Source organism: Papio anubis, chromosome 4 (assembly GCF_008728515.1).
Source record: "Papio anubis isolate 15944 chromosome 4, Panubis1.0, whole genome shotgun sequence".
In the NCBI taxonomy this organism is placed as follows: domain Eukaryota; kingdom Metazoa; phylum Chordata; class Mammalia; order Primates; family Cercopithecidae; genus Papio; species Papio anubis.
In genome coordinates this window covers 59,570,501-59,591,772 of record NC_044979.1, presented here as the reverse complement: position 1 = coordinate 59,591,772, position 21,272 = coordinate 59,570,501, and the positions used below count along the sequence as shown (strand labels likewise).

The 21,272-nt window shown below is 35.2% G+C and overlaps 1 protein-coding gene and 1 long non-coding RNA gene across 8 annotated transcripts in view; one reads left to right on the top strand and one right to left on the bottom strand.

Moving 5' to 3' along the window:
- The window catches only part of CD36 (CD36 molecule), a 77,166-nt gene that overhangs the window by 11,849 nt on the left and 44,045 nt on the right, over positions 1–21,272 (bottom strand). For 4 of the 5 annotated variants that reach the window (XM_003896398.3, XM_009203546.4, XM_009203545.4 and 1 more), the window contains exons 2-7: positions 18,571–18,664; positions 17,920–18,128; positions 8,113–8,273; positions 4,175–4,322; positions 1,895–2,074; positions 581–672 (exon numbers count right to left, since the gene is read on the bottom strand). In XM_003896398.3, coding sequence (XP_003896447.1) covers positions 581–672; positions 1,895–2,074; positions 4,175–4,322; positions 8,113–8,273; positions 17,920–18,039 — 701 coding nt within the window. In that variant the 5' untranslated portion in view covers positions 18,040–18,128; positions 18,571–18,664. Of the gene's footprint in view, positions 1–580; positions 673–1,894; positions 2,075–4,174; positions 4,323–8,112; positions 8,274–17,919; positions 18,129–18,420; positions 18,489–18,570; positions 18,665–21,272 lie in introns of all 5 variants that reach the window. The other variant, XM_009203547.4, reaches the window with a different exon arrangement.
- Positions 2,197–21,272, top strand: part of LOC103883116 — a 35,131-nt gene continuing 16,055 nt past the window's right edge. For all 3 annotated transcript variants that reach the window (XR_004183190.1, XR_001901073.2, XR_645223.3), the window contains exons 1-2: positions 2,197–2,860; positions 7,757–7,840. This is a non-coding gene — a long non-coding RNA (uncharacterized LOC103883116). The remainder of the gene's footprint in view (positions 2,861–7,756; positions 7,841–21,272) is intronic.

The following is a 21,272-nucleotide window of genomic DNA, read 5'->3' as shown; positions in this document are numbered from 1 at the left end:
TTTGTATGTACATTGTAGAACTGCACTTGAAATATTCATTCCATTTTTGCATTGATAAAGACTGTTTGCAGGGGGAAGGTCATGAAAGCACTTGCCTGGATTCATTAAGCTTCCATGCTTCCATCTTTATAGACACATTTAGGTCATGGCACTGGAATATAGAATTTGATCTGCTCGATTTAAAAAGTAAAAAAAAAGTTTCCATCTACTAGACAATCAGTTTTTTTTTTTAATCTTTTCATTTATGGTACCTAATTGTAAGAATAATTGTATTATAATGCTGGATATGTAGCAGAGATGAAAAAATAGTCCCTTTGGGGATTTATGTAACATAACCTATGCAGAAAGGTGAACCAAACCCTAAAGTGGAGCTGATAGTCAGCAGCTATGCACTGGTGTGAACGCACCAGTTGCCACAACTAAAGGGTTAATACCTAGCAGAACAGGAGTTTCCAGAGCTGAATTATAACCAGGTCTGTTCTATAGTTTGGTGTCTGTGTCTTATGAGACGTTAAATGAATACCATTCCTGTTTAAGAGTACCCTAGTAACACACATGCACATTTTACCCGAATACCTACCTTTTACCTTTATAGGTGTCGATTATGGCAACTTTACTTATGCTGTCTTTTCCATTGAAAACTTTATAAACTCCATCCGCAGTATTGTTGTACTGAAAATATATGTATGGGAAAAATTTGCTTCTAGAACAAATCATTTTTTCAAAGTTATACAATATATAACTTACTTTCACATTTCTCAATCACTGGTTACTCATATGACTTGAAATACATCTGCAATACATTTTTAAAAAATATTGGCCTTAAAAAAATTGTGAAAGGTGCCTAGAAATAAGTGCTAGATGCAGAGACAAAGAAGCTACATATCAGAAGCTGACAAGATGTGAACTCTAGCACTCTTTGTCATCATTAAGCCAATGAGGGCATTTTGATCACTATTCTTACTATGTTGAGGTGAGGGACATTGAACAAACCTATAAGAACAATGATTTATAGGGGTATTCTAAATGTTATGACCATTAATAAGTGGTTACTAAAATGATAAAAATTAGGCATCCACAATTTAAAGCATTAGCCAAAGAAAGAGCTATGAGTATTGAGTTAAAATGAGAACGAATTTGATTCGTTATGGCTTTCTACATTCTTATCTAATTGATATATAACCTTGTCATCCTAACAGTATCTAAAAGTAAAACAATGAACTAGAGAACATAATATTCACATATAGTGCCAAATGAAGTCATAGTCAAACTTCCAATTCAATAGTTAGCTTATCCTATTTGTAATTCAAAACATTAAGCTGTAATGAAGTATACCACCAAGTTCACATTTTCCTTAATCTTCAAGCTGCCATCTCATGACATTGTGGACTACTAAAAATTCTTATTTACAGACCCCATTAAAATGAAGTCTATTAGCTTATCAGTATTGAGATGTGAACATTAGGCTAACTTTTAAGTAAAAATTAAATGTGTAAGAGGTCTAGAAAAGGAGGAGTGAGGAGTATATTTAAAACAAATAAAAATATGGTATTAAACTTGATTATGTGAAAAGGGAAATAAAAGCCAAAAACAGCACTCAAAGATTTACAGACTAGCTTACCAGCTAATTTAAAACAAATTGTATATTTATAAATGAGTAGAAACCTGATTAAATCTGATCTTCAGGTTTAAATTTAATTGTTAAATTCAGATGAATTTCCTAACTAGGAAAGCTGAAGCTACAATGGGAAGGGGACTTTTTAAAAAGTTAGGATATTTATCTCCAGATCAGCAATAAGACTAATGAGCTAAATTATAAAATTATGCCTTGCCAATGCCATTGAATTAATTCAATTAAAATGTAATAATATTGCCATTCATATTTGGTACTTACAGGATAAAACATACCAACTCTAGTAGAAACAGGGTATGGAACCAAACTCAAAAATGGATCTGTATAGCCCCATAACAGTTCTCTCAAAGTTCTGACTTGGAACATAGAAGATTTTGACTTGTTAATAAGCGAATTGAGTACCACTTGAACAAATGGATTTGGATAGATATGGGATGCAGCCTACAAGAAAAAAAAGTCACTGTTTAAGACAGGAATACAATATTAGATTTTAACAAATAAATGGATTAAATACTAATACTGAGCTTAATACAAGACTTTTTGAAGCTTATCTTTAAAATTACTGCCAAATCCTACCAAAACTCAAAGTATAATTTGTCTGATTCCTAGATGATTACATTTCTTTGCCTCAGTGCCAGCCACAAGAAGAAGATATTCCAAGTTAAGCTCTATTTATTTAATGATACACTTAAACTGGTCTTCTCAAATACCTAATGCATTAATGTATACGGGGCTTAAAACCTAGATGACGGGTTGATAGGTGCAGCAAACCACCATGGCACACGTATACCTATGTAACAAACCTGCATGTTCAGCACATGTATCCCAGAACTTAAACAAACAAACAAACAAACAAACAAACAAAAAGCCAGAGGTCTGGTCCGAAAGGCTCTGGAGCCATACGTGACAGAAATGGTGCAGGCAATTGTTGCAGGCATGTTCATCACAATGGCAGGTTCCACGTCTAATGGCACGAGGCTCTCTGCCAGTGACCTGACCAATGGTGCAGGTGAAATGCTGACCACAAGCTCCAACAGGTCTCCGTACAGCATCTCCAGGGTGAAGACCCTGGTGTCCCAGGTTGGGGAGGACGAAGAGGATTATGACGAGGACAACTGACGTCCTCTCCATTTCAATTTCAGCTTCAGGAAAATGTTTAGGAAAAGAAGCTTCTTTTTTTAATGTGGGTTTTCTGTTTCCTTTTGGCCTACTCTCAAGAAGATATTGGTAAGCTATTGAACTTTGACATGCACCTCCGGTAAGCAAGGATTGTTTCCCATAGAATTAGGATGTGCTGTGGATGTGCGGTTTGATGCCAGTGTGCTGATGCAGAGCCTTCATATACTTTTTAGGATTTTGTGTTTTCATTTTCTATTTTTCTTAAAATGCAGAGTTCATTTTTGCCCCTTAAGGGTTTTTGCTGAGCTTGCTGAAAAATTGTACTTCATCCACATAAACGCCCTCGTGTTGCGGATGGTGAGCACCAAATGCCGTTTATTTGCCGTGAGTTAGGACGGCACCCCCTGTTGGCGGATAGCGAGACTCGGCGGAGTTTTATGTTTGTTCAGTGGTGTGGTGTCTAGAGCTCCAAGCAAACAGCAGAATTCGACTTTCCAACGAATAGACACCGTCAACCTTATCGACTTTATTTTCCCTTAAATTATATTGACAGTTGTGATTCCAATCAAGTTTATACACTCTTTTCTCTCCCCATTTTGCAGCAACAAATTGCAAAGTGCTTTTGTTTGTTTGTTTTGGCTCTGTTTGGTTAAAGGTTATTGCCAGGCTGGTACAGCTATGGAGACTGTCTGGAAAGCTTGAAATGGTTTATTGCTTATGGTAAAATTTGGCTGATTTCTCACAGGCAGCGTCTGGAAACCTTTTATTATACAATTGCTCACATACTTAAAAGTCTATCATTTAAAGACATACTGAAACAAATGTTATACTTGTTTCCTAAGCATCTTCCTGTAATCTATTATAAAATTGAAATTAGGCGGGGCGCGGTGGCTCAAGCCTGTAATCCCAGCACTTTGGGAGGCTGAGACGGGCGGATCACGAGGTCAGGAGATCGAGACCATCCTGGCTAACACGGTGAAACCCTGTCTCTACAAAAATACAAAAAAACTAGCCGGGCGAGGTGGCGGGTGCCTGTAGTCCCAGCGACTCGGGAGGCTGAGGCAGGAGAATGGTGTAAACCCGGGAGGCGGAGCTTGCAATGAGCTGAGATCCGGCCACTGCACTCCAGCCTGGGTGACAGAGCGAGACTCCGTCTCAAAAAAAAAAAAAAAAAGAAATTAAGTATAGAGAATGTTTCAACAAAAAATAATGAAAAAAAATAAAGTGGTCTTCTAATGCAGTTGATTCTTACGATTTTTTCACTTTCCAAATGACCATGCCTCCTTTCAAAATAATGACATGGGAATACATTTATGACAAAAATGGAAAAATAAGTAAAACCTAATAATTCTAATGATAGGATTAATTACAGTGAGTTCTAGAGTGTTTTAAAATAGATAACTTTGTTGTTTGTCTACTCACTGCCACAGCCAGATTGAGAACTGTGAAGTTGTCAGCTTCTGTTCCAACTGATAGTGAAGGTTCAAAGATGGCACCATTGGGCTGTAGGAAAGAGACTGTGTTGTCCTTAGGGTCCTGGGTTATATTTTCCTTGGCTAGAAAACGAACTCTAAAGAAACAGAAGTAAGCAAAATTCAAAACATTTGTCATATGTGAACGTTAAATCTCAAATGTCATTCATTCATTCAACAAATGATTTTTGAACATATAGAATATGCCAGATATTATGGAAGCAATGGTGTTAAAATGAGAAATCAGCCAGGGTCTCTAGCAAACTAATCAGAAGGGGTCTTAAACTGGTAAACTGGAAATTAAAATAGTGAGGGAGAAGGAATATTGCTATAATGGAGACTCCATGGGAAAACACAAAACAGATACAGATCCAGATTTAGAATGGTCAGGGTAGGGGTGAGAGTTAAGACACTTTTTAGTACAAGTCTACATAAGTGGTCTATGTAACAAATAGAAGTTTAGTTAGGTAAAGTAGGGCAGATGGTAGCATGCATAAGAACGAACATAATATATTTTGGGAAATGCAGATATTTGACTGTGGTTGGATTACAGAGTAAGAGGTGAGGAGAGTAGTGGAAATAAAGCAGCTGAAATAAGAAAGATCTCAAACATAAAACAGTTGCATGTAATACTCAAATGACAGACTTTATCCTGAGGGTAAGGAGGAGAAAGTACAAGGACTTCAGCTGGGGAATATTTAGAGCACATTTTCTTATATTAGAAAGAATGATCAAAATATGTAACCTATCCAGCACTGCTTTTTCCCTTTTTCAGTACTTTAATGAGAATTAGAGATAAGAGAATATCATTTCCATTTTTAAGGGTTATAGAACAACCTCCCCAACCCCTCAAGTATATTGAATACTTTTGTTAGTTCTAATCTCCTGACTCTAACATATCTAGGCTGCAAAGTACCAACTACATTTTAGGAATGTAGTGAAGGGTGATTATTACAGGAAAAATACATTTCACAAGTGGAAGATATTCACTGAGAAGAAATAAGATATACATCATAATTGCACTGTCATATTTGAATGTCTGTGAAGTGAGTAAATAGCCAAGGTAAAGACTTAAACAGTTGGACTGAATTTTTTAAAAACCCTTTTTATTCCATTATGATAAAAATGTAAATTCCTACAGGGTAGGAGTTTATGAGTGTTTTGTAGCTCTAAGCATCATACCTGGTATATAATGAGTTCTCAGTAAATATATTTACTAAATAAATGTCTCAGATTCTTTAAAAAGAGGATTCAAAGTTGGCTAGAAATATATTTTCAATATAATTTTATTAAAACTTTATTATTCTTGAAGTACTGCAGACATACAAAGAATATAAAAATCTGAAACAGCACTCAGGAAAATTGTATTTTAAATTAGTGTGCATATTACTAATATTTCAAATCAAAGTACTTTAATTTTCAGAAATATGCACATATATTAAAACAATAGCAACGTGATTGTCACGGGTACTGACAACATTATACCAGTAGATGGCAGTCACTAAAAGAAAAATCCTTAAACAGCCCTGTCTTTAGAATGTTGTTTTAAAAAGGGAACATAATTACTGAATTTTTTGTTTAAAACTTAGATTGTATGGAAGTTTTGGAATGTGTTTGTTTATAAGGTCAAGGGAAGGAATTTAGACTTTTCTCAAGATTACTTTATGTTCTTTTCAAAGCAAAGTAACTTAAAAAAATGAATTATGGATCTAAGGATATTCTGAAGGAATTACAGCATCTTCGTAGAGTTGGTGTAGGTAAAAACACACATAAGATCTAAACCTGAGCAATTTTGTGCTTTGATTCAGGTCATATCTTACTTTAGCAGCCATTGGCCAAATAAAGCCTGTGGTTCTGTTTGAGGAAGGACATTCTCACATACTTCCAATGTCAGATGGATTTAGGGTATAATTAATTATGAAAAAGCATGTTTAGCTCAACACAAACACTATCAAAGTGTTAACTTTTTTCTAAAAGGTACTGGTTGTTTTTCCATTATTTAAGGCACTCAGGCAAACAATAAAAGACTATTTTGGTGACATCATGAGACAAGATGATCTATAGTTAATCAAGAATCCCTTTAAAATTGTCATAGAAAGAGCTGTTTATGGATTCTAAAATTTAGCTGTAAATGCAACTGTTCTTCTCCAGTCTTTGCTCCATTGCCTCTCTAAGCAAATCAAATATACCTAACACATTCCCTTTTTGTCCCTTAGAGAGATAGGTTAAAAGCTCTAAGAAAAAAATATAGATTAGTTACCAACTACCAGAGGAGAACTATTTCAATAACATGTTTTCTCATATCCCAAATAATATACTTAAAAGTGAAAAATATGGTCGGGCATGGTGGGTCACACCTGTAATCCCAACACTTTGCAAGGCCAAGGCATGTGGATTGTTGGAGCCCAGGAGTTTGAGGCCAGCATGGGCAACATGGCGAAACCCTGTCTAAAAAAAAAAAAAAAGGAGGAGATTCGGGTAAAACTGCTAAGACAGGACATGCACCGAGGCCCTCTGTGGCTTCCATGTCATGTGCTATGGTAGTAGGCACCACTCTCACGACATGCCTGTTATTTCATTTTATTTTGAGTGTGAGTTTTCAATGTGGAAGCATAGTAATGCTTTAGAGAGGAAGGAAAATTATACAATCATCTGATAACCAAAACAGATAAAGATACTAAAACTATAAATTATAAGAAATCACTGGAAATACAAAATTTTATGATAAGAACTAATCATGATGTATAACTAGTTGTGATTATCCGTGAGGGAAAATACACATTTAGGTAATGAATTCTATAGCAGAACATAACTATGTTTCCATATGGATACCATAAATATATTCCTAATCCTTGGTTAAGGTGATGTTTTTAGCACCTTAATCTCCCCCCTTTTTTCCCTTTTTTGTGAAAAAGATAGAGGCTATAATTGAAATAGGAGAAAATGTATATAAAAATCTAGGAGTTACTAGTACCTACATCTGTGTGAACACAGACAAGTGACCTCACATCCACTAGATCAGGCATTTTTAATTCACGAAATGACAGATTCTGGCTGATCATTTCCTCTAGTTCTAATACTCTAAGATTCTGTTCAAAAGTGTATTAAACTATTAGGGAAGGCAGAGGAAAGATAAAAATATTCAGTCTCAACACTAGAGAAAATATAAGAGTGAAACTAAAATAGATCAATGTAAACATCTATATGACCTGGAAGTTAATTTGAATATAAATCCTGAGTAGGTACCGCAGCTGGGAAAAATGAATTGAGCACTGTGGTTCTCAAAAATTGTGTATTCAAATCACCCAGGGTTTGTAAAACTCTTTAGTGGGCCTCAACTCTTTCATTCATTTGTTTTGGGATGAGGGGTAGGGATTTGCCTGTTTCCCAATTCCCTGTTGATGCTGATGCAGCTGATGCAGCTGGCCCAGCACATTGCTGTGGCCCAGCTATACTTTGAGAACCACTGTTAAAATATGCTTTAAATTTCAAGATGTGAAAACTGATTTTTTTTTTTTTTTTTTTTGCTCAGCGGGAATATTTCAGAGTTGTTGAGAATATATGCCACAATAACAAAACACTAACTTCATAAACATAGGGAAGTTATTTGATACTGGTAAGTTTATAATAAAATGTTTACCTTTTCTATATACTGTCTAATAAATATTTGGATAATGTATATATCTTCCAGTTTTTTGAAAATAAATACCTTAAAATCATTAAATTCTTAGATTAGGATGCTACACAGATAGGAAAACTATTTTAAAGTATATTTTTGGCAAGAAAATAAGAAGTACATTTCAATACAATGACATTTTTCAAGTAGAAGACTTCTCAGAAATATATGTTCAAGGTAAGGGTACCTCATATTTGTGGGGACTCACTCACCTGTACGTATAAGGACCTCTTTGCTTAACTTGAATGTTGCTGCTGTTCATCATCACTTCCTGTGGATTTTGCACATCAAAGATCCAAAACTGTCTGTAAATTTCTGTGCCTGTTTTAACCCAATTTTTAAAAGCAATTGTACCTTCTTCAAGGACAACTTCCTACGAAAAAGAAAATAAGTTTGGGTTATGTCTTTGTAGTAAGTACAGGCACTTCTGGGCGATTGTTTGTAGTCTTGAGTCAGCCAGAATAAAAGGACCAAGTTCAAGTGCCTCATTCATGAGAACTTTGGCAACCTTGCCATACACTTGCAACAGAAATGTGTTCAACAAATTATTATCACAGCAGTCTTTTTAGCCTTTTACAAAGAGAATCAGTGTGTAATAGTGAAGACATGACTATTGATTTTAAGGCAAATTTTAAAGTGACCCTTTGGCAGCTTTAGAGTGACCGTTTGAAAATATTGCAACAGTCAACATGATTTATTAAGCAAATTTTACCGAAGTTCAAAAAAGTTCTACTGAGTTGAACATGAACTTCTTCTCTGCCCCTAAGCTGGATTGATGAAACCAAACACAAAAACTGAGTGAAAAATCTAGTGGTATAGGAAGCTTTTTCTTTTCCTTCAAGAGTTAGTTAGACACTCCAGGGGATGGCACTTAACACTTACTACATTAAGAAAATAAAAATATCTACATGAAGAACACAAATTTGACATCACGTCTTCAAAATCCTGCTCAATCTGGCTTCCCCAACCCCCCCTTTTTTTTTTGAGACAAGATATTGCTCTGTCACCCAGGCTGGAGTACAGTGGTATAATCTTGGCTCATTGCAACCTCGGCCTCCCAGGCTCAAGTGATCCTCTCACCTAGCCACCATGCCCAGCTAGTTTTTGTAGTTTTAGTAGAAACATGGTTTCACCGTATTGGTCAGGCTGATCTTGAACTCCTGAGCTGAAGCAATCCACCTGACCTGGCCTCCCAAAAGGCTGGAATTACAGGTGTGAACCACTGCATACAGCCCCTAACTTTCACTATATTTGCAACAACCCATTAGCATATGTTTCTAAAAATTACAACAGCCTCACTCACCATCATTGGGTTGTAGTTTTTAAAGAAAAAAACAGGACAAGAAAGCTGTCCTATTACTCCTTTGTGAAATCCACTAAAAATCACTGATACTCCTTTTGCTAAAAATAGACAAGTGGAAAATACACCAATAAGAGAATTAAAAATCCTGTATTAGGAACTCGATTCCTTGCTTTAGGAGCTTTGGGACTGGGTGGAGAGTCATCAACCCTCCCTAGGGTCACTTTCATTATCCGTAAAATAAGGGAGTTAACATAAATATTCTTCTAGTTTTCTTCCACAGCTTTCACGCTCTGAGCCAGAAGTCTATTACACTGTAGTAGATAGTGCAAACAAAGGTGATTTTGAAGCAGGCGGTATTTCCAATGAAGTATTGGGAAGAATGCCCAGGTTAAAGAACTCCAGCTTAACCTGAGTGTGCTAGAGGAAGAGGAATGCAACTATTTCATGGAAAATGAGCCTAAAGAGAACCATGACCACAGGAACATTCTGACCTATTTGTTTCCTTCACCTGGAAGCACCACTTCACAGAATGACAGATTAGGAAAGGACATTGAACATGATCACATTTTCCAGTAGAGCACACTGAAGCTCTGAGAAACCAGACAACTGGCCCAAGGACAGCCTAGGCAAACAGTAGTGAATTCATGACAAAAATCCTCATCCCTGACCCTTAGACTAGTCCTCCTTTACACCATGCTATGACTGTCTTTTTTTTTGTTTTGTTTCTGTCACCCTCTGCACTTAGTTGGTAGAACTCAAATTAAGCTTCATATCTTCAGGATATTTTACTTATTGCTTAATGCAGGGAATAAGGGAATTCCTTAGAGAAGAACTGGGCATCAAGTTAAAATGGAATTACAAAATCCAATGCTGCTGTTATCCACTTATACGGGGTACACTGGACCTGCTAGAGTGATGGAATCTTTATTACTTTTTACAACAAATTGTCCTTGAAAAACTTTTTATTTGCTCCCAAAAAGACTTATTTCCACACTAAGTCTAACAGTAAGACAAAATTGCTTAAAGTATTATGGATATTCTTCTAAATGTAAATATGTTTGATGAGGATGTTGAAGCTCAAAGCTAAATAGAAGCTGAAAATGGCTGATTTCTCCATTTCAAGAGACTTAAGAAGGGAGAACACACAAACACACACATTATTATCCTCACACTTTTAGAATCTTAATGCTCGAAAACAATACCTGTTATTCATCAAGTGCCTCTCAAGGTACATATTAGGTTTGTACACAATTACGGTTTTTGCGACTTTAATGACAAAATTCACAATTACTTTTGCACCGACCTAATATCTCTTAATGAAAGAAACTCAGTCAATTCTTATAGAATTGAAGAGAGTCTGTGACAGAATGTACTTGACAGGACTGAATGCCTTCCTAACTCTACAATGAGTGTCCATCTAAACACCAAAAGACATTGTATGTGTATGAGACCATTTTTCTAACCACAAATCACTTTTCCCTTAAAAAATATCTCTTGCAACAAATAAGGCAAAGGTGAAACACAGGGTTGAAATAAGTGTATTGGATTATCAACTGTTAGAATCGGGACCATCTAACCCCATCCATTTTTTTAGAGGTGGAAAATGGGTTCTAGAGAAAAGAGATGTCTGGCTCAATGTTATGTGACAAATTTACTAGCAGATATAGAAAAATCAGGTCCTTTCACTTCAATTTTGTATAGTTTCCATAGCATCATGATTTGTTTAGAGACACAGAGAAAAATATTGAAGTAGTCAAAGTAGGAATACAATGCTTCTGATACTACCACTACTATATGTATTAAATTGTAGTCACTCCTTGAATACCAAGACTAAATATGTCACAAGAAACAAAAGATGTTATGTCCTTTGTGAATTTAAAAGAACTTGATTTTAAATTATATTTGGACTATCTAGCTGATTTTGCAAATATTTTACTAAATTTGAAGTACAAAGCTGATAAGTATGCACACAGAAAAAGCAGTATAAGATTGTATCACTTGGCTAATGTGTACGTGTATATTTGTCCCTGACTCTAGGTATGCAGACTACCCAGCCCCAATAACAACAGGATTTCAGCCTGGTGACTCTCACATAGCATGGTCTATAGCTGAGTTGAAAGCATTGACCTTGAAACTTCTATTCTGCTACATTAATTTGAAAACAGACGTTTGCTGGGACCATGATATCCTATATGTAGTCATACACTCACTTGAATACTGTTTTCATGCAACTACAATAATCATCTACATGACTGACAACTTTCATTATTAAAATGCCCTTCATGTCTTGCTATGCAAGGAGTAGAGTACAAATGTAGAAAACATTTTGTTTCACTTTTTGAGGACTTTACGAGGTACTATCAAGAGACAGATGTGTGTTTAGCAGATTTTAATCTATGAGTTAGATTTTTTTACCCTATCCCCACCCTAACAAAGTATAGTGGCTTCTTCCCTAAAGCATAGACTGAAGTGGCCAACAATGAAATTAGATGCTATGAATTTGATCACTTAATAATAACAATCATTTAAGTTTGAGCAGGTTATTTAATTTCTTTATACCTCACTTTCCTTATCTGTGAAATTATAACAGCAATGTTAGATTGAACCATACAAAATTAGTATTTTTGAAAATCAAAAAAGGTTGAATTTTGTCATTTTCATGTGACTTATGTATCCTCATAGATTGTTATGGGGATCAATAAATGTGAATACTTAGAACAGTGTTAGTACAAACCAGACATTCAATAAATGTCAGCTATTAGTATTTTACAAATTCTATCCATCCTTTAGAAGAAGAACTCTAATACCATTTACTTCTCATATTGCTTTAATTGCTTGGTTCGTAGCATTTACTGTCTAAGCCCGTCATGTGCCAATAACTTATGTAATATCCTGTGACAATTATTTTTCTGTTATTTAATCATAAAACTTATCTTTCTAGTAAAGTTAAAACTTCCTTAAAAACCAGAAGCATACTAAAAATAGCTTCCACCCTTCCCACTAACTGCTACCATTTGCTTGTAATTGGGCCTAAAGAGAATCATTTCCCCATGTTTAAAGAAATTCTCATGTTTTTGCATTATGCAAGTGTGTGTAAGTTGAGAACAGAATGAATTAGAATTTTAGTGACAGTTGTGCAGAGAATCTGAAAATGGCTTTAGTTTCAGACCATCATCATCAACTAAAACCCAGAATAAAATTTGGTGAAATGTATTGGAGTAGTAAGCTTTACTATGTTTCTGAAACCCAGAAATTAGCCTCCAAGAATTCATGTAAGTACCTAAAATGGAAGATTTTGTGTCTGGCATGAAAAGTAAACTAGGTTGATATTAAATTGGACTAGTGGAAGAAATATATATGCTTGTCTGCTATTTCTTGAAACGTTGTCTTTAAGTGACTTTGTTATTACAGCTATATGCAAATATATGTAGTGTTTAATTCCTTTTTATACTGCTATTTTAATTTAAATATTTTGATTTGTTCTTACTTATTAAATATAAAACAAATGTTACCATCTTTAATATTTCAGTCATTTCTTTCTGAGCTTTTAAATACTATGAAAAAGTACAAATTATTTTATATCTGGAAATACCAGAAGCATACATTATAAAGTTAATGTAAACAAATTATATGATTAAAATATGGACTATTCAAACAAATTTTTTGTGGGGGAGACAGGGTCTCACTTTGTCATCCAGGCTGGAGTGCAGACACGTGATCGTAACTCACTGCAGCCTCAACCTCCTGGGCTCAAGGGATCTTCCCACCTTAGCTCCACAAAAGCTAGGACTACAGGCATGTGCCACCATGCCCAGCTATTTTTTTTTTTTTTTTTGTATTTTTCGTAGAGATGGGGTTTTGCCATGTTGCCCAGGCTGGTGTCAAACTCCTAAGCTCAAGTGATCTGCCTATCTCAGCCTCCCAAACTAGGATTACAGGCATGAGCCACTGTGCCCAGTCAAGTATAGCCATTTTAATGATTCATTAAATTTATTTTCTCTGAAGGCATTTCTTACAAGCTACAGAAGGATCACTGTTTTCAAGAATGGGAGTAGGAAATAATGGTATCATTAATTGAATGATGATATTTAATACTAGTTCTCTAATAGGAACAAAGAAACCCATAATTCCTTTTTGGTGTTCTATGGTTAGTTTCATAGGGAAATTAAAATTTATTTAAATTGTAGTTTTTTTCTTCCAACTTTTATTTTAGGTTCAGAGGTACATGTGCAAGTTTGTTATATAGGTAAATTGTGTGTTGTGGGAGGTTTAGTGTACGGATTATTTCTTCACGCAGGTAATAAGCATAGTACCTGATAGGTAGTTTTTTGATCCTCCCCCCTCCCACCCTCAATTAGCCCCAGGTGTCTATTGTTCCCTTCTTTATGTGTATTCAATGTTTAGCTCCTACTTATAAATGAGAACATGTGGTATTTGGTTTTCTGTTCCTGCATTAATCTGCTTAGCATACCTGTGTTATGTTATACAATATTCACTAAACATTTTATCAACTGACATTAATAATGTCAAGTGATAAATTATCTTTTGTAAATGGTGCAGAATTTTGACCCTTGTCCACAGTGCGTTGGTAGTTTGTACATTCATGGCAGCTCTTGCTATTGACTTTCAGTTTTCTTTGAAAGACTGCATAAACTTGCTGGCTGCACACTACTCTGTTAAGAATCATGGTCAAAAATACTGGTAAGAAAGATTGCAGCTATAATCCATAAAAAGCATGAAGATACCAGAGACATCCCTTGAAAATAAAGAGCAAAAATAAAATATAAATAAGGTTTCTGAACTGTTTTAGACTATTTCAAATGATAATGCCATCTTTCAGAATTGGAAGGTATTAGAGCACTCCAACTCTACACTTAATATGAAATGATTTTCTCATCATTCTCAATTAAACAGTTTAATTCTTTTTGCAAAAATCACTTGTATACAATAGCTTTCTTAATTTTCTATTAGTCAGTTAAACAAAGTAATATTAAATGAGTTTTAATGGTACACAAATAAGAAGTCACCAGTACCAAAACTCATATGTTTGTGAAATAGCATTACCCTAAGTATTTCTGAGGCAGCAGTAAGACACTTGGCTCTCTAGGTTTACACAAAATTCAAATATTTGACTCCTACTGTATGCCAAAGATATACGTATGCCAGTATCATTTTAAAAATAATCTGTAAACTGAAGAAAAAAGAAACAGTCTATTTAAACAAAATTCCACCTACTTCATACAACTAAAATTGACAAGGTCAACATGGTTGTGTAGGAATCTGAGAGCACAATGAAGCTTAGCCTTAAATGTACCATACACCTTGACCAATATAAGGATTTTGATGATGAGTCTTAGTCTATGGACATGTAGGGGGCTTACAAAGTGCGCTGTCATTTGACAGTTTTTATAAATCTCTGTTGTACCACACCTCCTTGAGTTTGAATCTACACTGGGAAGCCTGAATCTCCCGTTTTCCTTGTAAAAGATTGCACAGATAATTCTTATTTCAAAAACAAGAAGGAAAAGCACTCCATTGATTTAATTCCCCCTTCTTTATCACACTACTCAAAGTATACTTTCAAAATTATTGGTGACCATGTTCTCGAATCATTATTTTCTTAATTTTCATCTGCCTGAGAACATTTGATCCTTTCTTTCCTTGAGTTCTGGCCTCCTGTTAACTTCTAGGATTGCACTCTTTGTTTCTGTTTCTTCATATAAGATCATTCTCTTCCTTTTCTACTTTTGTCTTCCTGCCTCTGAATTATGTACAAATTCTATAATAATTATTCTGCTTTTTTCCTCTCTCCATTAAAACTCTGAATCTACTGTTTAGATTTATTTGTAATCTCTATAGCAATGATCAAATCTATTTGAACTCTGAACTTTGAAACACAGACTGACGTTCATAACACATCACTTATAAAATCTGTTTTACTTTGTAAGGTATATACATACCTTCTATCAATAACTCACTGGACATCTTGAGTTTGATGCTTTTACTCCTCTCTCTAATTGAATCTCTCTCCAAGCTTCCATTTCATCCTATTATCTATCAGCTTTTTTTATATACTCAACCACACCAGACCAGTGTACCTTTTGTTATGTAATGTGCAGATTATGCAAATATCTTTCTAAAAGGGAATCTCATATTTTCCTTGAAAGTGGCCATATCCTACAGTTTTTTATTTGTTTGTTTTCCTATCTCTGGTATCCTCACTTTGCAACCTTTCTGCTGTAGAGTAGTGTACAAGGCTAGGTTTTTCATTTAGGCTCTTCCTACAGATTGCTTATGTTTGGAGAATGACTTCTTTCCCTATTGGCTAGGTGAGCTGGCAAGTTGATTTAAGGACTTGTGCCTGTAAAATGGGTGAAATAACAGCAACTTCTCAGAGATATTTTTGAAGATTAAGTGAACTAGTATATAGGAAACTCTTAGTAAGAATTAAATGTTAGCCATCTAATCTCTAAATGCAGGCTTTATTACGTCTTACAGTTGCTGGAAAACATACTGACAACTATTGTGTATCATATCGTCAACTAAGTATTTTTCTGCCTGATGTTCTAAGCTTGCTTCCTAATTCTAACCCCATGTTAACTTCTAATCTTTTCTCCTGTTAATAAAGTATTCCGGGCACATTCTCTACCTTCTTTCTTCCATCTTCACTGCATTTGATAGCATTTTCACAGGATTTTTCATACTATCAATCAGTCCTTTGACATGGTTACTGCAGTTATTTGGGACTTTCAAAATTCTACACTTCTTTAAAATCTGAACCAAGTACTACCTTTTTCCTAAACTGTCTTGAATACTCTGAGAGATTTCTCTCTCAAAGTATTACAGCATTTACTTTTCCAATTCAATTCTAGAGTCTCATAGGTCTCAGTACTTTTTATTATAATATACCTTCCCGTGGTTTTAGCTTACAATAGCTGAGATGATTTTATTCTCTTAGTCATTATACAAAAGCACATTTTGATGTCAGAAAATTTACTTTCTCATGGTTAACTATTATGAGCATAAAGATAAATATTAAAGAATTACAATAAATGCTAGCCCCTCACATGCTATCCAAAAGAATCTACATGTACCAGTTTTGTTGCATGACAAAGAAAAAATTAAATGATCGATACTCAGTTATTGACCAATAATTTTGTGTCAGAAAAAAAAAAAAAAGTCTAAATTGCTATGCATTGGAAGATTATTGTGATTTTTTATTTTGGAAAACTTTTCCAAATGATGTTATAGTCTGTGTGTTAACACAGACACTGATCTTGTGCTTTCTCTGCATCAGATCTGGGTGAGAACACAGTTTATAGAGTAGGAAGGATGTCAGATCAACGGCCACTCCATCTCACTATTAGATAAGCCCCATACCTCACTATTACCTGTCTGTTTCCATTGGCCTATATCAAAATACTATCAAGAAAACTAAGACTTCCAAGGCAGGGGATACTATCAATTTACATGTTTTTTTCAGTTAAATGCATGAGGCTGAAGTTCTGCAATATGTTAGCAATAAACACAATACAATCAGCCCTCTGTATTCATGGGTTCCAGGTCTGCAGATTCAACCAACTGTGGATCAAAAATATTAAAAATGGTAACAATATAGCAATAAAAAATTAATAAAAATTCAATTCCTGCTGTTCTCCATTGTGCACTATGCTTACTAACCCTTTGTCTAGGTCATTGCCATCCTAACCAGGTAGAGAGTTGAAGGCAGAACTCATGTTTTATTTGGCCAGTATTATGTTTAATAAAATGAACATTTATGTCTTCTGGCAGGAAACACACAGTCTAGTTCACAGCAGTTCCTGTTCTTCATTTTATCTTGTTCTTGGCACCTTAAATTTTGTTTAACCCCTGTATCCAAACTCCTGAAGCCATCTGAATTTGCCATCCCTCATTTAGAACTTCAGCAGATCTGCTTCCCTCTATTCTCTTCTTCCCTCTATCAATCAGCATTTCTGATGAGTGAGTGTGTAGCTAATTCCAATAAGCTGTGGGGGCTGGGGGGAGATTAATTCTAGATTGTTGTGCAAAGCCCATCTATTCAATCACTCTGTTTTTTCACACTATAGTCAATTTGTTATATACTAATATATGTTCTGCATATTTCTGAAAGCCTTTTTCTAAGATTCAAATATGAAGCTTCATAAATAGAAAATATTTATGAGATAATGAGATTACACATATATAAAAATAGTGGATTACTAAACAGTGTATTACCAAACAACAAGTTTACCTAACAATAAGGATTTGTTTCAGTATTAAACACATCTCACACACACACACACACACACACACGCACACATGGTTTTACTTTTGTCAGTATTAACTAAAGTACAACTTCTTTTATAAATGTGCTTTTACAGAATATACTCACTTATTTCCTATTCAAAAGCATGCCAACATGCTCTTTGGACATAACTTAAAACAATTATTTCTAACATGCATACCTATAGACAGCTTTTAATAGAATTTGGTATTTATATTTAAGATAGCAATGGAGTCATGTTAAATATACATTATACTTACAACATTTCACATACAGTCACATCATATAGAGTTGCAGTGGTTCATAAATACCTTTATGTCAAAGATACAAATTAGCAGTTACCAGGAAATATAAAGCAGGTAAATATAAAGCAAAAAAAGAGAAGACAGAATGAATCAAAATGACAAGGCATATTCTTTGGACTACTTGTACCTTTTTAATTGTCTTCTGGATAAGCATGTCTCCAACTGGCATTAGAATACCTCCAAACACAGCCAGGACGGCACCAATGACAGCCCCAGTGATGAGTCCACAGTTGCGGTCACAGCCCATTTTTCTTGTTCAGGAGGTGAATTAGTGTTAAGCACCTGTTTCTTGCAAACTCCTGGATACGATTGAGGTGGTTTCTACAAGGTCTGGTTCTATCATTAGAAAGAGATCATAAAACAGAAGCTTTAATATCAGTACAAAAAGATCAAAGTACAAAGAAAACACCCACTGAAACAAATCATTTTGCCAGTTATAAATAAACAAATGCTTTTCTTTTTGTTTCACCAAAGTGACTTACTCAGTCCACCTCCCTTTTCTTGCTTCTAATGCTTACCAGTGACAGAACTAATAATGTCATATCTGAAATTCTTCAAATTCCTCCTTTTTAACTTTCTTTCTACACATGATTAACATATTGAAACCTTATCTAAGGAGAACTCTCACCCTTATCTCAGCAACTTTGTTGCATCCTCACATCCAACACAGCTTGCCACACCTTCTCTTGAGTTCTCCTGCAAACCGAATGTGGGTTGACTGATGTGTTTTCCATTAAATGATAAGCAAGTATGGTAACAGATGTTTTATTTACTATACCTTATTCACAAATCAACAGCGAGACATGAATTTTACAGGAAATGAACTGATGAGTCGCAGAAATAATCAATTCTTCTAATCATTTGAAAGCTATCTGTGAAAATGAGAAAAGCATGGGTAAATACAAAAAAATATGCCCAGAAATTTTATACTGGGGCACTCTCTAATATCACCATACTTAAAATAACTGTTGAAAGAAAGTCTAATGTTCATGAATACTGAGTTCAGGCCTGAATTGTTTGTCCTAAAAACTGTTTAAAACATGGAATTATTTTAAATATCTTATTTTCAGTTTTATTATTAATGACTTTGAATAGCCTACAGGTATAAAGAATTTGAAGAAAATATAAAATGTAGAGGATTTCTTGTTTCAACTATGGCATTGCTTTCTTACTAATCTCAAATAATTTTTCCCTAAATATTCAACTACAATATAGTTTATTTTGTCATTTGCAGTTGATGCTAATTCTGTGAAAATCAGGTAGTTTGTGTTAGCATATGTTTGTCAATCTATTGTTTGGTATCTTTATAAAATGTGTGATTATTATTTTTTGAGATGGAGTCTCTGTCACCCAGGCTGGAGTGCAGTGGCGCGATCTTGGCTCACTGCAACCTCTGCCTCCCAGGTTCAAGTGATTCTCCTGACTCAGTCTCCTGAGTAGGTGGGGTTACAGGTGTGCACCACGACACCCAGCTAATTTTTGTATTTTTAGTAGAGATGGGGTTTCATCGTGTTGGTCAGGCTGGTCTTGAACTCCTGACCTCATGATCCACCCACCTCAGCCTCCCAAAGTGCTGGGATGACAGGCATGAGCCATCGTGCCCAGCCATAGTATGTGATTATATAAAGATTGCAAGAGCTGGGCGTGGTGGCTTACGCCTGTCATCCCAGCACTTTGGGAGGCTGAGGAGGGCAGATTACCTGAGGTTGGGAGTTCAAGCCAGCCCGACCAACACAGAGAAATCTCATCTCTACTAAAAATACAAAATTAGCCGGGCGTGGTGGCACACACTTATAATGCCAGCTACTTGGGAGGCTGAGGCAGGAGAATTGCTTGAACCCAGGAGGCAGAGGTTGCGGTGAAGAGTTTCATGCCATCACACTCCAGCTTGGGCAACAAGAGCAAAACTCCGTCTCAAAAAATAAAATAAAATAAAATAAAATAAAATAAAATAAAATAATAAAGATTGGAAGAAAGAATACAATTTGTGAAATGAGTGGATCCTACTGTAATAATAAGAGTTAATTCTAACTAGTATTTGAAAACTCATTTATTTGAACTTTTTTGTTGTTGTTGTTGTAATGACATTTTGTCAATAATGGAGTTGGCCTGTCATTTATAGTCAGAATGCGCTTTATAGTCTATAAACAATTATTCTCTACTTTGAAATGCTCATGGCCAAAGAAAACATATGTGCCAACAGAATGAAGGCTACAGTCAAAAAAGGGCACATAGAATATCGTTAATGTTGTAATTGTATTAAAAATTGTGGTTTGTTATAATTTCAGGTTTTCCCTCCACACTCTCTTGCAACAGAGGTACCACTCTTATGATTGTATTAGTATTTATTTCCACTTTAATAATCATATGGTTTTTCAGAAATATGACTTGTAGAGCTAAGAAAAGAATACAAAAATGATATTTTCCCCAAAAATGTAGGAATAAATGTTAAATTTTTTTTTCTTGCCAATTTTATTATTTACATATGTTCCCTTCACCTTTGGGATTCCCCTTTGCCTACTCCCTTACATAGGGTACTTTTCAGTATAAACCATAGGATGCAATAAACTTCATTTACATCAAGGTCTTGGTGATTAAGAAGACTGACTAGTTCTTTAGTGTCATTTTTCTCTAATGTAAAGGGAACACACATAAATCTAAACAAGTGATTTGTTTGATTTGTTTTTCCTATGGAATTTTATGTCTCACTGAGCAAGTAGGGCTGGCTTTTATAATTGTGCAGGGGTGGACTGGTAACAATAGCTTTCCCTGCCCTTGGAAATCATATACCATGCTACCTCATATGGCTTTGTCCGTGGCTGTCCTAATGCAATGGAACGAGTAATTTAATGCTGGTAATCAGGACTGGATATTGTCAAATAGAATATCCTTTGCAATGTATAATTGTAAAGCACTTGAAACTTTTCTTGAAACCATCTTTTAAGCAACCATAGTTATTGCTAACTAGAGAATGTCATGCTGGTGTTCTGTATGTTATGAACTGATAATAAGATTTAGGGTAGCTTATTAGGTACATAATGTTTTATTGAATGCCCATTTCATAGACCATCCCCAACTATTTTCCGCAAGTTATACTTAAGGAAACAATTAAAATACAGGAATCCCAGCTGGTTCAATTGAGAATAGGGGACAAGATTAAGCCAAAGACTGATTTGTCACTGTCTTGCTAAATGAAAGTGGGCAAACCACGTAATCTCTCTACACCTCAATTTCCTCATGTGTAAAATGAGATCAGCCATTTTTAATTTAAGCAGCTGAACTGGTTCTTCAATTCTTATGTGGAAGTCTATTAGGTAAAATGACTGTGATTCCACAACAGTGGTTGGAACCCAGAGACTCTGTTTCCTAACTTTGTCTCCCTGTTCCTGCCTAACACTCCACTCTTTATCCTCACTGCTAGGAAGCTCTAGGACAACCTCTGTAGAAACCCACAGCTTTATGAGCCCATATAAAAAATGC